We start from the raw sequence: 27,502 nt of genomic DNA on the forward strand, positions 1-27,502 counted from the left end.
CAGAATCACTTAGGGGTGCTTGGCCAGGATCATGTCCAGATGGCTTCTGAATAAAAGGATGGAGACTCCACATCTGCCTGGGCAGCCTATGCCAGTGCTTGGTCATTCACAGCGTAAAAAAGTGTTTCCTGATGTATTGACATATTCCTATGTAGAAACTTGTGTTTCAGTTTGTGCCCATTGCCTCCGGTCCCGCAATTGGGCACCCCTGAAAAGGGCCAGGATCCATTGACTTAACACCCCCCACTTCAGGTAGTTACATACATTAATAAGAGCCCACCTCATCCTTCTCTTCTTTAGGTTAAGCAGTCACAGCTCTCCAGGTTTGGCCTCACAAGTGCTGAGTAAAGGAGAAGGATCACCCCCCTTGACCTGAGGTCATTACCTTGTCTAACACAGCAACAGATACCCTTAGTCCAGGCAGACAATACCCACTGCTCTCCCCTCATCTACTTGGTCAGAAATTACACTGTAAAAATGTATCAGTTTGGTCAAACACGAATTTCACTTGGCAAAGCCATGTTGGCCATTCTCTATGATTTTCTTGTTCTCATGCATGGAAATAGTTTCCAGGATTGGCTACTCCACTGCCTTTCCAGGGATCAAGGTGAGGCTGATTGGCCTGTAGTTCCCTGGATCCTCCTTGCCCTTCTTCAAGACAGGAGTAACACTTTTCCTGCAGTCTTCAGGTACTTCTTGCAGTTGCCATGATTGATCAAAGTTTATCCAGAGTGGCCTTGCAATGACAACAGCCAACTCCCTGGGCATCATGGGTGCATCCCACAGGCACCCACTGGCTTATGCATGTCCAGACCATCAGGAACTCAAACTGTTATTACTGGAGTTAGAGCAGCACTGAATTTGTGTGTTGTGTTCCTCCCACATATGGTGTACTGTTATAGAAATAGAGACAGGCAAAGTCAAACAACAAGAAATGCGGAGAGAAGAGGTTCAGAGAGGTTCAGAGAGGTTCGGAGACGTTCGGAGAGGAGAGGTTTGGAGAGGTTCGGAGAGGTTCGGAGAGGTTCGGAGAGGAGAGGTTCGGAGAGGTTTGGAGAGGTGAGGAGAGGAGAGGTTCGGAGAGGTTCGGAGAGGTTTGGAGAGGTTCGGAGAGGTTCGGTTCGGTTCGGAGAGGTTCAGAGAGGTTCGGAGAGGTTCGGAGAGGAGAGGTTCGGAGAGGTTCCGAGAGGTTCGGAGAGGAGAGGTTTGGAGAGGTTCGGTTCGGAGAGGAGAGGTTCAGAAAGGTTCGGAGAGGTTCGGTTCGGAGAGGTTCGGTTCGGAGAGGTTCGGTTCGGAGAGGTTCGGAGAGGTTAGGAGAGGTTCGGAGAGGAGAGGTTCGGAGAGGAGAGGTTCGGAGAGGTTCGGAGAGGTTCGGAGAGGAGAGGTTCGGAGAGGTTCGGAGAGGAGAGGTTCGGAGAGGTTCGGAGAGGTTCGGAGAGGTTCGGAGAGGTTCGGAGAGGAGACTCGAGGTTCGGAGACTCGAGGTTCGGAGAGGAGAGGTTCGGAGAGGAGAGGTTCGGAGAGGAGACTCGAGGTTCGGAGAGGAGACTCGAGGTTCGGAGAGGAGAGGTTCGGAGAGGTTCGGAGAGGAGAGGTTCGGAGAGGAGAGGTTCGGAGAGGAGAGGTTCGGAGAGGAGAGGAGAGGTTCGGAGAGGAGAGGAGAGGAGAGGAGAGGAGAGGAGAGGAGAGGAGAGGAGACTTGAGGTTCGGAGAGGAGAGGAGAGGAGACTCGAGGTTCGGAGAGGAGACTCGAGGTTCAGAGAGGAGACTCGAGGTTCGGAGAGGAGACTCGAGGTTCGGAGAGGAGAGGAGAGGAGAGGAGAGGAGAGGAGAGGAGAGGAGAGGAGAGGAGAGGAGAGGAGAGGAGAGGAGAGGAGAGGAGAGGAGAGGAGAGGAGAGGAGAGGAGACTTGAGGTTCGGAGAGGAGAGGAGAGGAGACTCGAGGTTCGGAGAGGAGACTCGAGGTTCAGAGAGGAGACTCGAGGTTCGGAGAGGAGACTCGAGGTTCGGAGAGGTTCGGAGAGGAGAGGTGAGGAGAGGAGAGGAGAGGAGAGGAGAGGAGAGGAGAGGAGAGGAGAGGAGAGGAGAGGAGAGGAGAGGAGAGGAGAGGAGAGGAGAGGAGAGGAGAGGAGAGGAGAGGAGAGGAGAGGAGAGGAGAGGAGAGGAGAGGAGAGGAGAGGAGAGGAGAGGAGAGGAGAGGAGAGGAGAGGAGAGGAGAGGAGAGGAGAGGAAGAAGAAAAATTAAGGATCAATGAACACTTGTCACTCTGTGATACTCTTAAAAGTGATCTTCATCATTTTTCCCAACCACAGATTCATTTTCCTAAACACAGATTCTCAGCTGTAACTGAGAGAAAAAGGGTTGAAAAGCATTTGGGTTTATTTGAAATACTGGGTTTCACAAAATGTTCCATGTAAGCCAGAGGAATGGGAAAAAATTACCTACTGATATGTCTGTTGTGCCTGGCAGATACTCTCAATTTCTCAGATTTGTAATAATAATTCATGGCATATGCACAAAATCTGTAATAAAATTGTTGTTAAAGTAAATTTAAGGTATACATCTACAACATAGTGTAACTATCACTATTATATGTATGTTTTTTTCACAATAAACTATCAAAAGGACTGGGTCTTGAATGCTGAAAATACAACCCAACTTTCATTTCCACACACAGACAGAGACCAGGGCAATATTTACTTTTACTAGAAACAGTTGTGTTGGTATAGCTCTTACAATGTCAGTTTGCTTTAGAGTAATTTTTTGGCTTTCTGCAAGTGACAGTAAAGCAAAATTTTTTCCCCTCTCTATCAATCTCTGTGTGTTCTGCTCTCACTATTCACCTCTTTGCAAGTCCTGTGCACCTATAGCACTCATTATGAACAGATCTGGCTAAAGGTCTTCAGAGAGAGCTAGGGGTTAGCCATAAGATGTGTCCAGAGATATTTCTAACTTCACACAACGTTGTGTGTATTGCATCTTGACACAAAGATAAAGTTCATTGTATCTTGATACAGAAGTAAAGTTTAGTTGGTCATTTCCTTAAATCTAGTGTTTCAATAGTACACTTACACATTTTTAAAAATTCTATCCTTACAAGTAAAAGGTCTAGGAAGTTTTCTTTTAAAAGAAGGATCAATATTTCCTTTACAGTACTATATCTAAAGAAAACTGGATCATGGGGAACAAATCCTAGAATGATTTAGTTCATTCAACATGAAAACTATATGAAAGTTAGTTAAAAAGTAATATTCTTATATGTAACTGCTTTGTGATTCTTCATTCTTTTCTCACTGAGATTTTCTTATTTCACAAAATGAGCTGATTTTCTTTTTCCTGGAAAGATTATATGAACAGACTCTACATAGGCTAATATAGAGCTGTATTTCTATCCCAGAATAGAAAAAACTCACTACTGATTTTTGCTTAAAATACCAACCCATAAGCAGGTCTGGGATAGCAGACACCTATCACTGATCTGCACAGAAATCTGAGCCCCCTGTTTAGACACAGCCACATAGTCCCCACACAGCCAGCCCTCTGTTTCTGACCTTTTTTCACAGTCCTCAATGGAGCCATCTTCTGTCTTGGAAACCTGTATTTCTTCAACCCATTTCTTTATTTGTCAAGTAGGAGACTTGGCATGTTGTGTAAGAGTGCCAGACCATCCCAGAAAGCAGTCAAAAGAAAGTGTAGAGGAGCAAGGGACTGAATTCCTCAGGCCTTCAGTCACCAGAAGTAATTCACTGTCAAAGCAAGAGCCAGAAATCCTCTTTCCAGCATTGCTGCTCTGCTAATACCCATTAGGGACAAATGCCACCAGGCTGAAATTGAGCTTTCAGGAAGGTAAATGTTCCCAGTCCATCAATGGGCTCCTGAGAGACAGTGAGGCACCACTGCTGCATCTTGAGTTGCTGTCTCCTTTTCCAAATCACATGGCCAGACTGGTATGGAAAGTGACTGGTTCTTCTCAGCAAACAAGTTTAGTAAAAAGATTCTGTTCTGTGCTTATGTAGAGAGTTACTATAAAACAAAACATTTGAAGGGGGAAAGAGAACATAAACCTGTCCTTGATGCACTGATGCCTCAAAGCCCATCTCTCGGTCTGTCCTTTCTTCTTGTAGTCCTGGCAACAAGAGAGGTCTTCCACAGCTTTCTGCACATTCTAGTAGTTTTAAGTCTAGAAGTCAAGACCTCAGAGAAGATGATAAAAGAATAAAAGGTGGTGTAGTATGTCCTGACTCTAGGCTCCAGGTTCAGGATGGTATCAGGGGAGCAAGAGAAGATTGGGAAATGTGTGGGAAGCAGCCTGCAGCCAGATTTTTTTACTTGATGGATGTGTGGGCAGCCACCCACCACGCCTTATGTTATGCACTGAACAAAATGACGTTTTTCATTCAGCTCTCACAGGACCCGGGTTTCTCTAAAAGGACTGGGCATACACAACAGCAGGATGCTACATACGGATGTGAGAGAAGCTTCGGGCTTGGTGCTGTGAAACTTATTTTACAAGTGAGAGTAAAGCATTAAGTTACCATTTGGGATACAAGAAATGTTCTTTCCCTCCTCTAGCCAGCCAAGCCAAATTTCTGCCTGTAATAAGGGAAAAAAAAAAGAAATTGTTGCTGTAGGACATGCAATGATTCACACAGACACGGCTCCTGTATGACAGGGAAAAAAACCTGGTTTTATTCTTACAACTTCAGTATTTATAGATTCTCAGCAATGACCAGGGATTAGATACTTAGGTTGCCACCTTTCCAATCACACTGGTCATGTGAGATGTCCATGAAAAGATGTGTATCAGAAAGAATGTATACATATCTATGTTTACAGTCACTGTCCTGGGAAAGTTCTTAGAAATTATGTGAACAAGATCGAAAGTCTTAGTTTTCAGGGTGACAAGAAATCTAATGCCTTCAGGAAACAAATGATAAAGGACAGGAAGAAGGATAGGAACCCCTGAGTCACCGAATCACTGAATCATAAAATATGCCAAGTTAGAAGGGACCCATCAGGATCATCCAGCCCAACTCCTGGTCCCACACAGGATACCTCAAGAGTCACACCATGTGCCTGAGAGGATTGTCCAAACACTTCTTGAACTCAGGCTGGTGCTGTGACTACTTCCCTGGGGACCCTTTTCCCATGTCCCCAGACATGCTCTGGGTAAAGAACCTTTTCCTAATATCCAACCTAAACCTCTCCTGACACAGCTTCAGGCCATTCTCTCTAGTCCTGTCTAGTCTAGTCACTGGGCACCACAGAGAAAAGATGTCTGTCTCTCCTCTTCCCCATGCCTGGAAGTTGTAACTGCAATGAGGTCTCCTTTCAGTATCCTCTTCTCCAGGCTAAACAGACCAAGGAAAAAGATATAAAGAGGAATATATAAAAAGATAAGATAAAAAGATATAAAGACTCTTTACATCAGGACAAATCAGAATAAATCAGGACAAGTAGAATCAATATAGCTGCAGATGCTGCAATAGATAATATTCTCCTCATGGAACCAGATCCACAAGGCTATAAACACAGCATGAGCTGGACAAAGGTCTAGGAAATGATAATTCTTACTGCAACTATGTGAGTGAGATTCCTCATTTGCTTTAGCTAGGTTGTAGAGGGCACACATCATCAAACCAGTACCACATGCAGCCCTGGTGGACTTTAACACTGTAAAGGTTCAGCAATGGCAAATATGTGTCAATTCTGGCAATAGAGGTAAGAATTGTCATGCAATGAGTATCAAAACAGTAAGGTAGTCTGGCATTTCAAAAATACTGGGCATCATAAACACATTTCATGGGTCTAATGCTGATAAGATGAGACTGAGAGACACTAAGGTATTGTGATCAGCTGTCTCTTCTTCCAGTTCCTTATATAAGTCAGGGACTTTTTTTCCACGGATGTTTGAGGGAATGTGTATCTGCTTAAAGCTGAGAACAGCTGGGCATTTTTTCCCACTGGAACCTGATAATGCTGTCTTAGGTTTCAAATGGATCAGAAATATACACGCCTAGTGTTAAGTCCTGGAAGGGGGACTTTGATATATTGAAATTGATAGCTTACTCTGGATCATCTCAGAATCTGGAAGATGAAATTGTACTATCAGTAAACATTAATGCTTGAGTTCCTCTCAATCAGGACTGTGTAGTCACATGAGGTATGATATTCAGAGATACCCCAGAAATTCAAAGTATGGATATGATTGAAGCAGTGATGCCCTGAAAATATTCTTGTTAGGGCAGCCATTGGAACAGATCCAGGAGAACACTGTAAATGTAGGTATGGATCTGTGTTTTGCAGTTGTTCAAACGCCACAATCTAGTTATAAAGTACACCAGCACTCAGTCGAGAACTTTTGGAAAGTACCAACAGCAGGCTGTGTCACAGTGGAAGGTGAGGTAGGAGCTAAGTGTGACAGAAACTGAGGTGAAACTCATCAAAAAGATGAGAGAATTCATGTTGCTTGGAAACACAGGCAAGACTGTGCAGACTAATACCTGGTAGTGGAGATGAAGCAGTTTTTGCTTGGACCAGTACTGAAACACATTTCCTACATAAACCACTGTAGTTCAAATGATATATTTAAAATGTTATAATTCCATGCTTAATATGCTAACTAGAATTAAGAAAAGAGCATTTAAAAGTTTGGAATTGCTAGGCTGGAACAAGAATGATCACTTATTAAGCATATTAATTTTTCTTCATGAGTGATGAATCTTGAAAACCATAGTGATTTATCAAAATAATTAAATTCCATTTTCTTTTCAGATATAAATGCCTACACAGCTTGCCAAAGTAATCCTTGCTTGCTACTCAGAAGACTAAACTTTCATAAATGTACTTTCTAAACCACATTTTTTCTTATTCATTTATGAGGTAAGAAAAAAAAATATTTTTTTTATTCATTCTGATTAAAATCTTCAATGTTGTTCATGCTAATCCTGCCAAAAGAATTTGTTTTTCAGAATCAGGTTCACATGTAGCACAGGGATAAAAAAGACCCAGTTCCTCATTGGTAGACAGTGCTAATTTCATCCTGATTTGCTTTCATCTGTTTTAGCAACAATTCAGGCAACTAACCCAAATTTCAATATTTTGATTGAAAAAAAGGCTCAACGTGGTACTGAAAATTAGAAACACCCAGCATTCACCAATGAATCTCAAAATTATAAGAATTAAATATGTTTTTAACATGCTATTTTATTTACTTTTTCTTTATTCTTTCAAGTCAAGCACTTAGATCAAGTTTCCCTCTGCAATCAATATGCCTATAAATTGTAGATTGTTTTAAAATTAAGTTGATATTCACAGGAAATCGGTTTCCTCCATGAAGTGGACTTTCAAAGAAAAAAAAAATAGAATATTTTGATACTTGGGGTAATGTTTAGGCTGCCTGAAGAGCTCTTACTGAGAGTTAAAACTAGGATAGGCTGCACTAGATGAGTACAGCACAGGATATTGATAGCATTTGGCAAACACATACAATATATTTTGGAATAAACTCCTATAGTAACAAACACATATATTTAAAAATACTTCAAAAATCTCAACTGTTAATCTGGTTTGCCAAAATTCATGTCTTTTATTTCCTTCTCTTTTTCCTACTCCCTGCTTATCTTAACCCTGTTGATCTTACCCTTTTTTGTTTATAAGATCTACCAGGTCATGACTGTCTTCCATTAAAGCTGGACTTTTTATTGCATTGCCTTCAATCATCATGCTGGAAAATGCTCTCTATGCCAAGTAATGTAAATAGGTTTGTATGTATATTGTTTATGATTCAAGTCCTTCGGCACAAAGATCTATATCCATTCCAGCAGGACACAGTGGCAAGAGAGAGAGAGCACTGTGATTCAAGGACTGACTCATTTTCCCCTACACCTCAACAACATGGGCCTTCCATCCATGGAAAGGGGTTACAACCTGCTCTGAATCCCCAACTTGGTGGTACAATTCTTCCTGAGAACCGTAGTGGTACAAGAGCCACAGTGGGCTGAGACTACTAGGGTCACTTTCCTGCTGCATGCAGCACTGGGATCCCTATGCACATTCTCCTGTCAGTGTTTGGGAGCAGTAGGAGGGGGGCTGCTCTGCAAGCAGAGGCAAACCCAAAGCTGAGGACAATACCGAGGCAGGGAAGGCAGCAGCTCTGATGAAAAGAGCCAAGTACCTGAATGTGGAAAGCAGATCAGGTCTGGTGACCGGACAATGGTTGGACACGGCCCAGTGGTTGCCAATTTAGTCTACAGTGCTCAGACAGGTCAGGGACCAGGTCAGAATGCCAAGTGTATGGATTGGAGGCAGAATCAGGGAGGTATGAACAATCATCTTGCAGCATGACTCAGGCACAGAACCAAGATGACAGCCTGAGATTGTGTCCTGGTCCAGAGAATAAGGGAAGGCCCCTCCAAGAACCTTCTCATATATCTCCTCAAAGCCCTTAATGTATCACAGTTGGTCCTGAGTCTGGGCAGACAGAATCCTGGGATGGGGGAGGATTCATGCTGGTAATTCCCAGCTGTCCTGGAAATTAACTGATTTAGTCCATTTTGGAGTATGAACCCATTTTATGTTAAACTGAAGATTAGGAAACTGAACTGACTTGGCAGAATTCTGTATGTATGCATATTCTGGATGTATGTATATCCTACAGGACATCCTAAACATTACTACAGTATCCTTTGCCATAGCAGTAAGGGAGCAGTAGTCTCTTCTCATAGATTTGAGGTAGAATTTAATTTATGTTTTAACTTACTCAATTGGTTTTTTTTATATATCTTTAATACTATGAACTGGGAGACTCTTGAGTATTTTTCACAAACAATAGATTAATCTTGACAAGTCCCTAGTGAGATTTTCTTAAATCCATAGTAGAATAAAATCAAAATATGGAGCTAGGAGACTATACTAATTTATCATCTTCCTAAAGTCTGAAATTACAAGTAATTTTCAAACAACTTCAAGTTTTTTTTCAAATTTCACTTGGGTAGATTTAAAACAATGGTATTACTAAAAATTTAATAGTATGGAGAGTGTTTATAAGAGATATATATCATTAATTTACATAGATTAAAGGATGCCTTTCATTAAAAAATAGTATTTAATATCCAGTGAGTGTATATATATATATATATATATGTATGTATATGTATATCAGGAGAAAATTAAAACCATATATACCAACTTTTAGAAGGATATTTATATTTATACATTCAATATTGTTATTGCAATGTCATATGTTTAATGTTATTAAAGCATAATGCATGGTTTTAATATTCATTTCTTATGTATTTTAAGACTTTATTGGGTTTAATATTCCAAACACAGCAAACAGTTTATGTCAAATACCTCATTATCCATTTGTAAAAACAAGTCTCTTATAACTGCAGTAATTGGATAAGAAGATGTAAAATATAAGTTTGAAAACTAGCTACAAAGGGAATGGTTTGCAATACATTACCTAAAACATGCCAAGGAAAAGTATTTTTTCATACCTCTTTAAATTTATGAGAATTTTCTTTTCTTATTTTCTTTTTTATTTTCTTATAAGATCATTCACAGTTTATAAAGGAGCGAAGTAAATTCTTGGAGCAACAGCAAACATGCCATACACATGTCACAGGCAGAAATGCTGGCTGGATGAGACATTCAGAGGTTCTTTAGTCCATTTTGCTACTGGATACCATTTGGTAGCCAAGCCATTAATTATGACATTTTGAGCCTGGCAGTCCAGCTACTTCTCAACCTATCTAACAGTTGATTCATCCAGATCATGTGTCTTCAGGTTTGCAGTGAGTTCTCTGCAGGAGATGATGTCAAAAGACCTACTAAAGGAAGGTATATTACATCCAACAAAAAATAACAGCAAAGAATATTAAAAAGTACCTCAGTTGCCCAGTGCATACAGTTGTACTTTACTGTATTGCTCTCATAGATGTCAAACCATTCCTTCCTTTTTGTAAACAATAAAGCCAGTGCCTAAAAGTGAAAAAAATGCATGTGCAAGTGAACTCTCCACAAACCAACTGTACATGGCAGAGAAATCAAGTAACACTATCCCAACGTCGTTGGGATAATAACCTGAAAAGACAACAAAAAAACCCCAACATTTCTCATATAAAGTATACAGAACTCTGTTGTCTAGGTCAAGTGGAAACCACATTTGTTTTCTTATTTCTGTAATGAAGAAGCAGATTTCAGAAGAAGTTCCAAAAGTCTACACTGTTGGACTGAGGAGAAGAGCCTTCTGTTTTTCTGACCACTAAGTTACCAGCCTCATATGAAATTAATCTAGGAATGTATCTTGTTTATTGTAATCAAGCTGTCAAGCTAAAGCTTGACAAGAGGTATCTGAAAAAGATTCTGTTTCTTGCCTATAAATATAGAACTGTTTCATTAGCAGAGTTACTTCCCATATGCCTATTTCTTCCTATGTTTTATTGGTTCTGTGCAGAAGTGGTATTATTTTGGATGCCTAGAACAGGTGTAGTATTTGTATTGTGTACATAGTTCCACAGGCTGATGGGCAGTTACCATGAAAGAAAGCTTTTAGAGTTCATGACAGAGACTAGTTTTATTTGACTAAAATAGTTGTCCAGCCAACAGTAATACAGTGTGCCTATCAATAAAGATTGTGTAATTGGATATTTATTTAAATGAAAGATGCTTGTCTAATCTGGCCATTTAATTTTTTTTTTCAAAAATATTATAATTTCATAGAAAAAACCAACTTCCTGATGGCACCAAGCCAAAATTTCTCTTTGAGGATGTACATGCACATTAGAAACATCCCTTAATTTTATACTTTAAGATTGCTAAAGGGAATGTGTTCCATCAGTACAGAAGTTGACCCTAAGATGTGTCTGTAGATGTACACAAGGGCATTTGCAAAATAATACACGATACACTGTTCTCTCAGAGGAGTCGTTGAATTCAAAATTCTTTCTTTTATATATTTCCAGTTTCTAGGTTTTCATATTTTTTTTCCTTCAGAAAACCTAAACTCAAATGAATCATAAAAATCTACTCTGCGACTGCTTCTAAGAACCCAACTTTAAGGATGTAGACGAGATCTGGAGGCTTCTTTATTGATTGGAAAATTATGCTACTGCTTAAATGAAGAAGTTCACTTTTGATCATGTATACAAACATGTAATTTGACAAGTGTGACCTCCACTGCTCTTTTACAAAATTCTCCAGGTTTTCCTGGTGAACAAAGTGTATCAATTGACTTTTTATCAAAATAAGGAAGAATAGACTAACCATCTGTCACTTTGCAGAGCAGCTGCATGGAAGAAGTCTTTAATGAATATCACTTGCTTGGCCCTTTCTGTTTTGCAGTAAATAAGCTGAGAAAAACTCAACTGTAATTTAAGAGATTCAATGTTTCCTTGCTTCCTGAGTTCCTGCCTTTCTTTTCCTTCCTTTCTTTTTTGATAATTTGCCTTCTAGTTAGACACAAGCTTCTCGATTCTAAGACACAACCATCGTCAGCTTCAATTGCACTATAATACAGAGCTCTAAAGGCCTTGATCTAGAAACATACCAAAGATTTTTCCTCATCAAACCATAGTACAGCCAGCTCATTAAGATGCAATCCTGTGGGCAAACATAACCCTGCAGCGGATTACATTGATTCTAGCACTTCATACCCAAAAATTCAGATGTCTCCAGGCCCACCCAGGTATATGTGAGGTGTGGGGTATTGTGTTGCCTTTTGGATAGTCCTGTATGGTTATCTCCTTAGGGCCATGATGATTTCTGGTCTTGTAAAATGTAGCAATATTGATGACACATTTTTCTTTCATAAATTAAGGCATCAGAGTCTCAGAGAGGAACAATAATCTTTGTTTAGAAAAGCATCAGGAAATGAAGAAAACATAATAAAACTTAGGCAGATAAGCCAAAAATTTAGATTTTACCAGATATAGTAACATGGTCTCCAGATCTACAGATCAACAGGAACAGCAAAACAATTTCAAAAACAAGCCAAAGAGTTTACCAAAAAATTTTTTGAAGATAAAATCTTTCCACTATGAAAGAAGGAAATTTAATGCCTGTACGTTTGAGGATATAAAATGGTAATCATCTAGTGAACTGATCCTTGTTCTCAGATTACTGTACCAACCTGCTTTTGCTAGTCTCTGGGTGTGATGTCATTGCAAAGAGGAATATCACCTAAGCAACCCTATAATGCTAAAAAGCTTATAGCTGAACTGTGTAGAAGGAAACAGATGGGGCAGTATCTGGAAATTTTATTTGTCAGATATCGCCCATCTGTTTCTCTCCCTATCTGCATGTTTTGCAGTAATATCCTTTTTTAGGAAGGCAAGTCAATCTAATTCTACAGAATTGGTTTAATCTTGTGTTTTATTATTATTTTTTAATTTTTATTTTTCACAACTCATTAATGGCTGGCAGGGAAACATAAAACCCACACTGGTGATTCAGCCAAATAATTTTTATTTCCATTCCATGAGAGGCAAAGTTATACTTCAGGGCAAAATTAGTAGATGTTAACTTTTCTTATTAATTGGGTCTAACAATTTTGAGTTTCTCACATACAATAGACTTCCTAAATAAATGAATGATAGAAAGTATTTTAAAATGCATTCTAAAACTGAAACAATTATGTGTCATTTCAGTCTAAGTTCTAGTTTCTTTATAATGAAATGAGTAGCTATTAAAATCAGTAAGTCTTTTTTGGCAGCTATCTGATTCTCTGAAAACAGAGCCACAAAAGACTTTGCATCATGTATATTATTTATGGAGAATACATAAAGACTTTGGTTGTAAAAATTAATTATGGGCTGAGAAATTCTATTTGTTTTCTGTTTCATATTCTCAGCTAAACATTAACATAATGTCACTGATACTGCTCTTCTATTTTCACAGGATCAAAATTAAAACAAAAGCCACTTAAAATAGCAGCATAAGCACAAAAGAAGTTATTATAAGTCAAGACCAGAAATAAGTGGCACTTCTAAATGGCCCACAGAATCCAATATCAGGCAAGAACATGACTCCTCTCTGTTCCTTATGCTTAAGTACCAATACAGAGGTACTAACAGATGAGCATTTAGCTTTTATAAGAGTTAATGATAAATAATGACAGTAAGTAGGTTGAGTGTACTAATTAATCTGACTAATTACAGGCGTGGTGAACAAGGCAAAAGGGAGGGGTTGAAACAAAATGATCTCTATTTGGAAATTAGCTCCATCCTGATGCCATGTCTAGATCATCAAACTGTAACAACTCTGCTCTTGACTGTAGGCTCCTCAGCATGCAGTGAACTGCTGTTGCTGTCATCCTCTCTTCTCAGTCTCTCTTGCCAAATTATTAGTTACCCTCTCTTTATTACCTAGGCCCAGGCCTATTCTATCCTCCCCCTGTTCTTTTGATTATTTTTTCCTTTCTTTCCCCCTTAATTTTACAGGACTGCTTTCTGACCTGTAGCTATCTGCATCAGCTTTTAAACTGACAATACTCGGTGACCCTGGCAACAGAGGGCTTCACAAGAATAGTTTTCTATCAGTGTTAGATTCTCTCTTTTTTTCATGTGTCCTTTGTCTACTTTGATCTTTAATTCTGGTCTCTACTTTGATATTGATTCCTAGTCACATATCTCATTTCTTTATCCCTTGTCTGTCTTTTAACTTGCCTTTTGTCAGCCCCTTCCCTAACAACTGCTTTGGGTGATCACAACCCTGGCACGAGGACATCCTGGTTCCTCCTGACTTGAGTCCAAATCATAGACTGTGTCTCACCTTGCCCCTAAAATGGGTTAATTCTTTGATTCTTGTGGATCACATATTTCAACTCATCCTAAGTGCTGTATCTGAATCTTCTCTTTATCCTTTAAAGCTCATTTTTAATGTTTATTTTCTTTATCCTTTGACTGCAGTCCACTTAAGAACACAGGACAGGGTCACACAAGTTATCAAATCCATTCGTCCTGCCTTTTGCAGGCAAGTTTGTCATGGAATTACTTTCATAAATCTGCCAAGATCTACTTTCAAATTGATTATTTTTTCCCCTCTGCTCTCCTAACAGAAGGCTGTTTCCACACCTTATGATTAGAAACTATCTTCCATTTCCCAGCCTATACTGATCCGTATCTTGCTTATGCTCTTTTCCTTTTATGACAATTCCATCCATTAACATCCCTGTTATGCTAAGAACTGTCTCACATCTTATTTTCCTAGGTTAAACAAATCAAACCCTTCTAATCTATGTGTCTCGGATAAGCTCTCCCTTCCCCAGAGGCCTCTGCTCTGTTTAAGTCTGAATAAATTTTTCTTGAACATGCGTGATTGTAATTCCCTATGATATCCTACGTGGGATGCAATAGTATTAATTTTCATATCTTCACTGGAAATATTTTCCCTGATGCTAGGCTTTTTATATTCTAGGCTTTACTTGCTTATTTCATAGCTGCATCATTCTGGTGACTCAAAAATGCCTTGTGACTCACTGACTTCCACCCAGGAGTTTGGGGCTATATTCTTTATTGATCATTCTCATAACTGTTACTGATAGCCCTTATTGACATGACTCAGGATCTTTTAGCATTTAGGATCTTCTGATTTTTTTTATGTTTGAGTCAGTGAGAATAAAAATTGTATAAACTCACTAAGTATATTGGTATACATAAATGCAAAAAAATTACAAAATATACATTGGTCCTCCCCAGTCCTATTTTATCAGCAGAATTGATTTTAAAATCCCTCTCTTTAATGCAAAGTCATGAAAATATTAAGTCATATTGGTTCCCAGAAAAGTCCTTATCTGATTTTACTCACATCCTTTTCTCAGCCCAGCAGTTCCATCCTCAGTACAGAGGATTAATGCCCCTTTAGCCACTGCTTTAGCTAAAAAACTTCTTATCTAGCTTGTTACAGCCCAGGGTGCAGCTCTGCTCCAGGGTCTGCTCCAGGCTCTGCAGCCTGGTCTCCTCACTCTTATGGGTTTGTCTGCCTGTGCTCAAGGCCACTTCTGACCTGGCACAGCCAGGTAACCTTGTGTCAGGCAGGGGTGACACATTTGATGTGGGAGGAAGAGCTTGAAGAAACTTTGTTCGTTTCTCCCTGCATTTAAGGAGTGGATGCTGCATTTATGTTGCATGTTTTACATTGCAGCTACACCTGTGCATCACTTTGCACCTCACTGATCCTGACCCTGATTTGCAGACTTGATCTCAGATCCATCTCCTGCCTATGAACCTGTCTGGAGATCTGTAATTTTGTTTGATCCTTATTATCACCCCAAGATCTTCCTTTTCTGCATTCAGAGACTGCAGGAGGACACTGCCCTGTCTACCTCAGTGGTGCCACTTCATCATCTAACTTGCTTCTCTTTCTGGAGCAGCCTGATCTTTCTGCTTCTTGATACAGCTTGGCATTTTATGGTATGAAATTATTTCCTGTGGTTCATATGTAAAAAATCATTGAATGAGTCAGCAGGTCTTCCTGACATATCTTGCCTCTCGGTGTCCCCAAAGTATTAAAAGTTTTGTATCTCTGTATTAGCTCTGACAGGTGATGAGGTTCCTGGGTATGCCAGAAGTGCTGCTAAACTGAAACTAGGCTGACTTCTCACAACATATCCTCACATTAAAGACTACACAGGCTCAACAGCATGGTAAACCAATTCAAATAAAAACTCATGTAAGGTCAGGTGTTGTATTTAATATTAGTGTAATATTATTACTTGGGGAAGTAGGGACCCCCCCAAACGAATCTGCTCTTGATCTCAAATTCATAGAGATCACAAGTCATAGAGATATTTTGCAGATACCTCGGATCTGATGAGACCTTAACATAAAGCAGCAGAGGTTCCTGCCTTCAGGTCTCACTTCCAGTTTCTACAATCTGCTTCTGGAGTATTGCCTGAAAGTCATCTGCAGAACTTGCAGTTTTTGGAGCCCTGGAAGGAATTTCTCCAGCTGGGGGACTATGCAAGTTATGCTAGTATGGCTTTTATGAAGCAGCTGCCACTATGCTTGACCAAATTCAACCAATAAATGTGTTATTAGAATCAAACCTATGTTGATTTAGTCAGACCCCTAAGTATGAAACTGGCACTAAATTCTCCACGTTACTGTCATATACTTGGGTTGGAATGTTTATCTGTTGTACTTAATTCACTAGATTATTCCTCTTGCACATATACACAATTCCTTGCAGTCAAAATTTTTGCATGAAGGGAATTGCAAAGGGAGAAGTAGCTGGAAAAAAGTAGTGACTATTATTTCTTGTAGGGAAACACCTTACAGACTAAATAAATATTGACAGTGATAAAACTGTGGGTAGAGTTGTAAACATAATCTCCCTCTCTGTCCCTTGCAGTTCCCTGACTATGAATACTTACAAAACAAAGCTGACAAGATGAAAATCATCGCAGTAAACCTTGAACTTGGGTTTCAAGTAAGTAAGAAATGCAGAAAACCACACATACATAATTTCTTGGCAAGAGGACTCCAGTATTTTCCATTGACTTACAAGTGACAAATGGCCGAGCCATACCAGAGCACTCTTGTTGCTGTCCTGTGTCCTGTGCTGGCAGAGCAGCTTCCCAAAGGCCATGGAAGCAATGAGTGTCCAGTAACAGCATTCCCAGCAGCAGAGTTCAGGCTTTTCAGGGAGAAACCTCAGAAGAGAGGTTTTGTGATGGGCTAAGGGCATCAGAAGAGAAAGAGTGAGTCTGCTTGGAGAGGGATGACAGGGAGAGAAACAAATTGGCTGTGTGGTTGGATGCAACAGTCTATCATGTGCAAAATTCTGCGTTCCTCAAATGTTGGGTTTGGAGTGACAGGCAAATTTATTAATAGAAAATGTTATGGCTTGAGAGCTGAAATAGACGCTTTACCAAACACACGTTTATCCCCATTGCTGGCTACAGCAATGAGCACATAGGTACTGAAGTATTTATGTTGGGAAATACAGAGAAGTGCTTAATCTTGATGTGAATTACAAGGGAAGCTCAATTTGAAGTGCAGTGGTACAAGACTTGTTTAGATGACCATTCAAGTCAGAACTGGGCTGCCAGCACAATCTTGGTTTTATGCCACAGATATACTGTGAATTGAGCCCAGCTCACTCTAACAGCCCATGACCTCCTTTCTCAGTGTGCTCAGGTTGGCAGCCTCGCTGTTCCATGAAGAAACCTGGTTTCTACGGACTTTTTTTTTTTTTTTTTCAGGAGAACTATGCAATAGTTTTTAATCCACATTTTATATTAGTGCAAGGTTAATTTTTCCTTTATGCAGTAATATCGATTTTTTCCCTGCCATACCTAGCTAGCGCTGACATAGTACTCCCAGGCACGGCAGGACAAATGTGCTTCACTGCGTCGCAACCCTCGTTTCCCAAGTGTCTCTCAGAAGGCTATTTTTTTTTTCCCCCCCGCTCCAGCACAGGCATTTTTTTCCTGTGTCGGACAACCCGATAAAGGCTAATTTAAATGGCGAGCACACTTCCATGAGAGAACACTTCTCAGCTCCGGGGAGCGGCCGTCGGGCAGGCACGTGCCGCCCGGAGCCCTGAGCCCGGAGCCCTGAGCCCGGATCCGCGCTGTTCCCCAGCCCGGCGCCTCCGGGGGGCTCCCGACGCGAGGGGCTCGGCAGCTCCTCCCGGGCCGCGCTCCGGCCCCTCGCTGCCCACCGGTCCCGCTCGCTGCTCGGCGGCCGCGGAGCCGGCGGCGGGGCGGGGAGTGTGTGAGGGGAGGCAGGGGTGTGTCCTGCTCTCCTGCTCCCTGCCCGGGGCACAGGGGTCTCCTCTCCTCTCCCGGCGGCCGCGGCTCACTCGGCCGGCCGTCCCGCGGCGGGACGACTCGGCTGCCCGGCAGTCATGGCTCGGGAAAGTTTGCCGCTGCTCCTGCTGCTGGCGGCGCTCGGCAGCCGAGGCCAGTCGCCGTCGCCGCCTCCGCCGCCGCAAAGAGGTACAGGGGAGCGGGGAGCCCGCGCCTCGCCCGCCCGGCCGGGACCGCGGAGGGGGAGGCCACCTCGCCACCCGCTCGGGAGTCCTTCTGGTGACGGGAGGGACGAGGGAACAGGCACCGAGTGTGACAAGGGACCCCCAGCCTGCAGAGAGGGGACTGGGCGGGTGGCACCAGCGCTGGTACCTCGGTGTGCGGGCCGAGGAGGGGCCGCTGCGGGAGCTGCGCTGCGGCCCCGGCACATCCCGCCTGCCGCGGCAATTCCCGCTCCCTCCCACACGCGCCTCATGGTCGGAGCAGCGCAGGTGGGCAGCGCTGTGGGCCGACGTGCAGGGGGAACCGTGTAGGTGAGGGACGTGACCCGCTCCCGAAGCTCGCACAAGCGTTACGGGCTGATCTGCTGGCATCCCTCCTCCAGCCGGGATGTGCCCGTCTGCTGGCATCTCTGTGACAGGGGAAGCTTGATAGGCTGTGTTGAAACACGTGTGGGCTGCCTGCGCTGCTTTCAGTTCAGGTGGCAATTTGATGCGCTTAGCCCGTCGCAAAGCTTTTCTCTGTGTTAAAAACCAACCACGGCTGGAATGGGAACAGAATCAGTTCTATCCTGCATGGGTAGTAGATGTCTTAGACATACCATTATCATGCATTATGCAGTGTTTAGGTGTGTTGACACTGTAAGGGGATTTTTTGTTTGCTTTTTCAGCTAGTGTTCTGTGGAAAGATCAAAAAGGGTGTTGTACAGGTACGGGAGAAATAAACTTTAGTCAGTTTCTCAGCTCTCACAGGAAATCCTTAAAACCATTCTTCAGCCCACAATATTTCTTCTGGTGCTTATACTTGTGGTCTTAATGTTTTTAGCCTTGCTGAAATTAATTCAGTTAGAAGATACTGTGGGTGTGTCAAAATAAAATTAATTCAAGCCCCTGTATTAACAGCTATCTTTCCTTTGGCCATGATGTCATATGATAGGGTGAACATTATGGATTAGGAATTTTTACAGTTTAGGTTTTACTTTAGAAAACACAATGCACTGACATTTCATGAGAAAAGGTCTCAAGCAGCTGACAACTTAATGTGAATTTTACTGTGTAAGAATAAATGGCAGGTGATCAAATATCTGTGTAGATAAAATCTCACCCAGAATTAGACTGTGTTTAGATAATGACTTATTGGTAAACATTAAAGACTAGGATTTTAAAAGTAGAGCATTTAAAATGCAGTACATAATGCATTTTCTTCTTGCTGAGCTTCTTTTTTATTTTTTTCCCCCTCCAAATTAAATTTTTTGGCTAATATTGATGCGGCGTTTCTTTTAGTATTCTCTCTCTTACACACATACACGCAGACACTTTTAGAGAATGTCCTTTTGTTTATGCAGTATCATGGTTTTCTTTAACCTCAACAGTGAAGAGATATGTTAATTATTTTCCTTTTAATTTAGAAGTGGGTGTGTTTGGTGTTCATCTGCTGCATCACTGATACTATAAGTGAGTTCTGTAATTCAATGAGGAATCCTAGGACTTTTAATTAAATGTTAATGTAGTGATGAGACCTTCTAAACTTAACAGTTGAATTCAAGTCCTGGCCTGCCAAATTTTTATGCCATTTACTGTCTTCTAAAATACTTTTTAAGATCTGTTGCAGCTGCTAGGAGGTGCTAGCACTATGTAAATGTCACTGTGTTGCCCACTACAAACAAAGAGGTAATGAGTTCCTCTGTATTGCCAAAAGTTAGGAAAGTCTGATTTCACTGAAGTCCTGGGGGATTTTTAATGTGTACAAGAATGTTAGTAGACCCATGGTTTATATCTTTAGACTTACAGCTTTTGTTTTTTGATTTGAATGTTATTTGGTAATAACCATAACGTTGGATGCTAAGTATTGCTTACTAATTGTTAGCATCAGTTGCATGTCTGTGGACAAAATTATGTAACAGAGCTGCAATGCTTTGAAAAACACTATTTGAGACATCACAATGAATTCCCATGTTGTTTTATAGAACAGAACAGTTCAAGAACATCTTGCACCTCAAAGATGGGAACAGTCTGTATTTATTTTTTTATTTCTGTTCTTGTGGTTAATTTTTTTTTTTTTTTTCCTTTTAAAATTGTTAGAAGACATACTGTGGTTAGAAACCTGGAGTTAATTTCAAGCTGGGGTTTTTTTTGTTGGTTGTTTTTTTTTTTTTTTTTTGTGTTCTTAGCTACACATATTATCTGTTCTTTTGTTGTTGGAACACTAAATAGTCATGAAGAATTTCTGTCATGGTTTGACCCCAGACACTGACCAAATACCACACAGCTCCTTACTCACTCCTTCAACAGCAGGACTGGGGAGAAAATCAGATGAGTAAAAGCTCATGGATTGATATAAAGGCATTTTAATAGGTAAAAGCTGTGCAGGCAAATAAAGCAAAACAAGGAATTAATTCACTGCTTCCCATGGGCAGGCAGGTGTTCAACCATCCCCAGGAGAGCAGGGCCCCATCACGCATAACAGTTACTTGGGAAGACAAACACCATCATTCCGAACATCTCACAGTTCCTCCTTCTTCCTCCCACTTTATATACTGAGCATGATGTCATTTGGTATGGAATATCCTTTTGGTTATTTGGGGTCATCTGTCCCAGCTGTGTCTCCTCCCATTTTCTTATACACCTCTGGCCTCCTCATGAGTGTGGCAGTATAAAAAGCAGAAAAAGCCTTTGCTCTGTGTAAGGCCTGCTAAGCAATAACAAAAACATCTCTGTATTACCATCATCACTGTGTTCAACACAAATGTAAAACACAGACCCATGTGAGCCATTGTGAAGAAAATTAACTCTGCCCAAGCCAAAACCAGTGCAATTTCTCAGAAAATGGGAGAATCAGAACTGGAAAGACATGTGTGTTCTTCAGCAGTGTTTCTTAAAGGAGTACATAACTTGCAGTTAAGGCAAACTGGCCAAAGTGTTATGTAGTGTTCCTTTGAATCTTGAACCTTGGTTCATCTCATTCGGTGTGGAATGGGAGAGAACCAAAATAGTAGTAATTTCGAAAGTAATGTAAAATTTCTTTTGTTCTTGAGTTCATGCGTTTATGAAGGGATGTCAGTATCTGTTATGAGAGAGAATGGAAGCTATGTGTCTGTGAAAGGAAGGTGTGAATAGTAGGGACAGGGCTAAGGAGCATACATTGCACAGTAACTTGATCTGTAGTGTCAGCTGCTGACACCAGTGGAGATAATTCATGGAGTACAGGTGCTTTTAGCATGTGTGGAAGGAAGTGTAAGTTGACTCCAAGAGGTGATGTATATGGGATGCTTAAAAAGTCATAGTGAGATTTCTCACTTGAAAGAGAAATGAGGGATGAACATCAGCAGGATATGACTGGTGCCAGTCTGTTAGGCAGTGGATGGTGTCAGGCAGGTCAATATTTTTAAGTCTTTCTGTAGGTGTACAAGTTTCCAGAGACTTTAGTTCAAAACTAAACTGTGTTCTCTGTGTTATGCCATTGCAACTAGGATTTATAAGATCCCTTCCCACATACAAACGTGTGTATATTATACCCTCTATTCTGAAAAGTCAAGAGACAAGGCTAATAGGACATTAGTTTAGTATTTCAGATCCTAAGAATGAAGAATGTTGTGTAGACTTAGATTCTCTGTTTCCTGAGGCAAAAAAACACCCCAAATGCTCTGTTTATGTAATCTGTTAAAGCAAAAGCCAAGTTTCCTCTTCGTAGGCATTTCTTTGGAGTAAGGTCAATTTCAAAACTAACCAACACCACCCAGCTCTAATCTTGTAATGGAGAGCATTTCCATCATGGTTGATGGCATTTAAACATTCAAAGCATTTTGCTGGCTGTCTTTGGAGAACAGGGCTTGTAAGAGATTTAGTTGGTAGATTTGCATTCTACTGTCTTGAGAAAACATGACTTAGATGATTGTTTATCAGTTTGTTCTCACCTAAATAAATTTTGAGACTGTTACCCAATATCAGCAAATATACAAACAATGCAAAAATCTTTACCGTATGATCACTGAAAATCAATGGCTATTTAAGAAAAAGAGTCCTAAATTACTTTATCTTCTGCAAGAAGAAAGGTAGAATTTAGCCATTCAGTCCATGTAAGTCAACCTGTGTAGAACTCTGGTTTCAAAAATATGAAAGAGATTACATCTTTTGTGGAGATCTGGCATCTTAGAGTATGTAAAATTTTGTGTATTTTTTTTTTTAATATTTACTTAATCCAGCTTCAGGATTTTATGACAAGTACCAAACTGTTCACTGAATCCTACATTCTTTGTGTTCCCTTTTCACGGCCAGTCTGTATGCTATTTAATGTTCTGGCAGATAAATTTTTGGTGATCTGGAAATGATGGTTTCTCTTCCTTTTTTATTGTTATTTATGTAAATGTATGTGTACAAGACCATAATCAGTTCTAGCAACTCTTTCAGCAGTATTTACTACTGTCTGATCAGTAGGGATTAACCAGCCCCAAAATGGTGGGAGATGCTGCTCTCAAATATACGTCGTGATTGCTTTTAACTTTTCACTTCAAAACTGTTGTTCATATAACTTTCTTGTAGTTTAATAACTGTCTGAGAAGGTGAAAGCAGAGGGAATTAATATGTATTTAAGCTTTAGAAAGTGAGAAATAGTAAAGGGCCAGCCTAAGGTGTTAGAAATATGTAGAATTGTCCAGACTGACTGAAGACAAGAGTTTTTTGTGTACATGCTTTAACCAGAAATAACTACAGCCCAAGCAAAAAGAATGTGTGAATTTCTCTAAGCAACAAATAGGAACATAAGATGGTAAGACACACTTTATATTTAACCTCCTTATTATTAATTTTTCCTCCAAGTGTTTTACATGAGTCATTCTTATTAGGCTTGAAATGCTAAAGTCAGAACAGTGGTTCTTTAACCTGTTCCAAAAATCTGCTTTAAAATAATACAGCAAACAATCATTTTTAATTAATTCAGGCTGGAGGAAGGAATCCACCCACACATGTTCTAATTTCTTATCCAGCTACTTGGACTGACAGTTTTTTGAGATTATCGTGTTTTGGAATAAGATGCAGCATGAATTCCTGCTGCAGGGTGGATTTTTCTTTTCTTTTCTTTTCTTTTTGTTTTCTTTTTCTTCCCCCCCGCCAAGGTCCAGACTACTCATATTTATAGGTCAGGAATGGTGGTAAGACACAAATACATGCAGATGTGAACCAGTGTACATACCTAATTACCTCTTTTTCTTTCCCAACTTACTTTTCATTGATAGTAACTCCTTAATTACTGGATAATTTTCTTCTAACCGAGAGTTTTGTCTAGGATATGTGAGCTCATATGTCGCACACTAGCAACTCGGGCCACAACAGCAATCATACAGAACAGATCTTGCTTACAGATGTGCAATACAGACCAAAATGTTATGTTTGTTAAACTTTGTTGTTTCTATCCATGTGTTTGAAATAGGAAAGGGAGTTCCTTGTGTTTGCCAATAAAGCTATTTCATGAGCTGGCTCCTACTGATGACTACATGCTATTTATTCTCTTTTACCAGCTACTGTAGTTGATAGCCAATTTCTAGTTTCTGTTTTTCTGCAGTTTTCATGTTTTTTTCAATCCAAAAATGTAGATAAGAGAGGTTCTGAAGAAAATGTTTTTTTGCACCTCTTCTGTACTGTGGGTAAGGTTGAGATTAGACTTTTTATGATTTATTTTTATTAGAAAAATTATAAGATTTACAGAAAAAAAATAAATTGGATTTGTGTGATTTTTGTACTGACAAATAACCAAGATCCTTCAGGATTCTTGCAACACTCAAAAGAAATAACAGTTACTACTCACATTTCTTGCAGCAGTTCAGTCTCCATTAGTTACACCTTAGCGTCACAAGGATTTTCATAGGACTCTTGCTCCCTGCCAGATTCCTCTAGCAGACATTATCTTTGAATCAGACCTTGTAATAACATTAGACTGTAAAGCAGCTGTAGCGGTATTATGCCAAAGAACTCTTGTGAAAGCTCAGGAAGAATAATGAACATTCCTGCAGAGTGGATTATCCAAATACCATTATAATGCCTTGTTCTGTCCCAACTGACGTGTATGTACTACCGTCATGATTCATGGGTTTAAGATGTAATAAAAAAGAAAATTATCTAAAAGTGAACAAAATGGCATATAAAAATTATTTTTATAGCTATATGATTTTTTTTTAATGGCAAATTGCTTCATCTTCTCATTGTTCACCTACCCCAATAAGTGGGGGTGTTCCTCAAGGTCGATTAGAAAGAATTAGAAGAATAACATACTGTTTGTATTTCCCATGTATATATATGTATATATATATATATATACAGTATATATATACTGTATGTATAATAAACATACTGTAATGTATTTCCCACTGCTAGGGGAAAATGGAGCAATGCTGGGGACTGGCAGTCAGGAGGTTGGAGGTGCAAGAAAAGGAAATCAGAACCCCTGTTTTTCTGCACACTTCCAGTGATAATGAGAGTTAATTTAGGATTTAGTTTGGTTTTCTACATATACACCTGCTCCTTATATGAACCCTGATAATTTTTGATGCCACTTTCACTCAGGCTACCTTTAGGTTTTGATGGGAGATGCTGAATGTGGCAATTTATTACTCTCTTTATGCTAACTGGTCAAGAGCTTGCAATCCTGTTCCACAGAAATGTCTGGGTAATCTCTACTGTAAGGAATTGCATTATATATTAACTTTCCTGGAGCTTATCCTGCACTGGGAATGAAGAACTACTGCTATACATTTGTTGCTGAATAACTTTTAGGCTGAGAGAAGGAACAAATAACATTATTTTTACATATGATTATGTTTCTAAATATATGTGATAAAATACTGTGCGGTAGGGATAACTGTTTTGTGCATTTTCTGAGCATTTCTGCAGCGGTGATAACATGAGTAGTCTGGATACCTCTGAAAGCCAGAGAGCTGTATGGAACAAGAAATCCATACCTTTCAAAGGGTACGAAGTAACATGGTAAACATACAGGGCTTTTGAATTTGGTATGTGAGACCACCAGGAATAGAACAAGTATGTTTGTGCAAATCCCAGAGCTGGTGACTGGGATGTGGTACACTTGCATATCAAATCTGACTGTGTGAATTATGCATGAATTTTTGCCTTGTCAACAAAAAGAGGATTGCAGACCACCACAAGTACATTTCTTATGTTTAACTTTAAACCATCATTGACACTACTGAATTAGTTAATATTACCAGGAAAAACACAATTCTTGATACTATTTCATCCCTGTGGATCACTTTTTTAGTCAGCTTTTATAACCATTGTGACAACACCTCAATTGTGAATATAGGAATTCCAGCATGTAGTTTGTGGCATAAACCAGAGTACATTTCTCATTGGTTTTTGATTTTGGTACAATTGGAGATTATTTTCTATTAATCGTTCCTTCTTAGAGATGACTGAGCCCTCACAGAAAAAGGTTTTCTTTACCATGGGAAAAACACCCACACCATTTTTTAATTGAAAAATACATTTGTAATATGCCTACTGAGTTAAGCACAATGTCTTTCTGCAGCTGGATGCAGCCTTCTCAATTAGTTCCATTGTATTAAGGTTGTGCATTGTGTGGACTTAGGGTCTGTGTGTGTCACTTTTTCTATGCTTACATAGTAAATATGAGAAATATTTTCTAAATTCAGAGTAGGTGGGAAGCCTTATTATTCATACCCTATAATAATTGATTATGCATGCAGCTTCAGCTTCTTCTCCCCACTGGAGCTTTGACGTAGAGAGTAAGACAATCATTTGCCAGAAAAATTAATAGTTAAATGCTTCTATCATCTTCATAGCTTGCTAACTAGAGGAGAAAAAGTACTGAATCTGCCTGCCATATTGAAAGTAGTTACTGAAAAGTGACTTTGAAGCTCATAGCTTAATTGGTGAAAGAACTTTTGTGGCATATAAAAGTGATGGAGAAAGCAACAATAGCAATAATCATCATCATCTGCATCAAGAGTTTGAGTCAGTTCTTGGGAAAGTAAGACACTGTCTCATAAGAATAAAGTGGAACTCAAGCTGTTAGCCTGAGTCATTTTTCTATTCATTGAGGATAAACCTTATCCTTTTGTCAGGGTTGGTACACTCATGATTTCAAAATCAGCTGTATTTCATAGAGAATAATATCTAAAAGAATCAATGGACACCCTGTCTTCTAATACGTTGGTTCTTCATGATAATTCACATGTCTGAAGGCTGTTTGTACAGTACTTTGCTTCCACTTGTAATATATTTTTGTCCCAAAATATCTATTTAAAACTTCTCTAATTCAGAGGGTTTGATGTAGCTACTTGTTCTGCCAGTCTGATTTTTGCCTGCACCTCAATTATGTCCCATAATGTCGCTCAAAATAATGAAATCGTATGTGTGTCACAAGTAAGAGAGAGAGATCAGGGCTTGGTTTAGTATATTACTTTGGGCAGAGTACAAAACTGTGTGTATAGTTTTTGCATAGTGCTTCTGTTTTTCATTATCTATAAAATATGGGTTTTATTTTAGTAATTTATGACTTTTCATTTGAAAACACAGCTTACAGATACACGTGAGATCGCAGAAACATGTAAAAGTTGTCAGTGCTTGTTTTAAAAGAACACTGAGGAACACAATGTACTTGTTGAGAGTAAAAATTTGGGAGGCAAGACTATTTATGCCTGTCTGAAAGAAGAAAAATAAAAATAATCAGATATTCTGTGAGATTACTGCTAAGAAATGAAGCTTTTTGCTTCAGGAATCAACCTTTGCTGATATGAAACCTTTTCTTTGTATTCCAGGCTCTTTGGGACTAAGATACAAATGCCATATAGGGAGAAGGTGGTATGGTGCTGGATAAAATAGTTGATTTAAAATAGTTTAAAATAGTTGATGAGAAAAATTGTGGTGATGAACAAACTAATGGAAGGTACACAATAGTTTCTGATTGTGTTTAGCATTATAGAAAACATAGATAATATCCCCGGGGTTTTGATCTGAACAACAGATACGGAAAGATAGAAAAGCTGATTTAAGAAGTTATCAACTCTGGGTGTAAGATTTGTTTTTAGCATGAAAATGTTTGTGAAATCAACTTGGATACAAATTAATTAAAGCTGAGGAGTGCTTTCAGCTCAAAGGCTCTAAGAGAAATAGGTATTTGAATTCAAAGCTTATGGAAGGTTGTAAAGAATTTGCTGTAAAAGTGCTGATAAAGTAATGGCATTATACAATTGATTGTTGAACAGTTATATAAACAGCCTCATTAGAAAAGAAATAGAAGGCAGCAAATATGATGCTCAGATGACAGAACAAACGTAGAAATAGTAAAGACATGGATAAATATGTTGCATTTGCGAGATCCAGAGTGGTTTTTTATATTATATGGAGAAAAGAAACTCTCAAAGAATGTGTATTAGACGTATTAATAAGGGTATAATAGTAGACCTGGGTTTTCAGAAGAGCAGTCTGAGTATCATAAACTGTGGTATCACAGTAAAAAAGGAAAGAACTCCATTTATGGAAAAATTTATAAAAATT

At 39.7% G+C, this 27,502-nt stretch overlaps 1 protein-coding gene across 6 annotated transcripts in view; it reads left to right on the forward strand.

The window, feature by feature from the left end:
• The first annotated feature begins 17,720 nt into the window (after positions 1-17,720).
• Positions 17,721-27,502, forward strand: part of LAMA2 (laminin subunit alpha 2) — a 341,474-nt gene continuing 331,692 nt past the window's right edge. For 2 of the 6 annotated variants that reach the window (XM_058834226.1, XM_058834227.1), the window contains exon 1: positions 17,721-17,945. In XM_058834226.1, coding sequence (XP_058690209.1) covers positions 17,855-17,945 — 91 coding nt within the window. In that variant the 5' untranslated portion in view covers positions 17,721-17,854. The remainder of the gene's footprint in view (positions 17,946-27,502) is intronic. The other 4 variants (XM_058834221.1, XM_058834222.1, XM_058834225.1 and 1 more) reach the window with 3 other exon arrangements.

The sequence above is a fragment of the Poecile atricapillus genome, chromosome 3, assembly GCF_030490865.1.
Source record: "Poecile atricapillus isolate bPoeAtr1 chromosome 3, bPoeAtr1.hap1, whole genome shotgun sequence".
Classification (NCBI taxonomy): Eukaryota; Metazoa; Chordata; class Aves; order Passeriformes; family Paridae; genus Poecile; species Poecile atricapillus.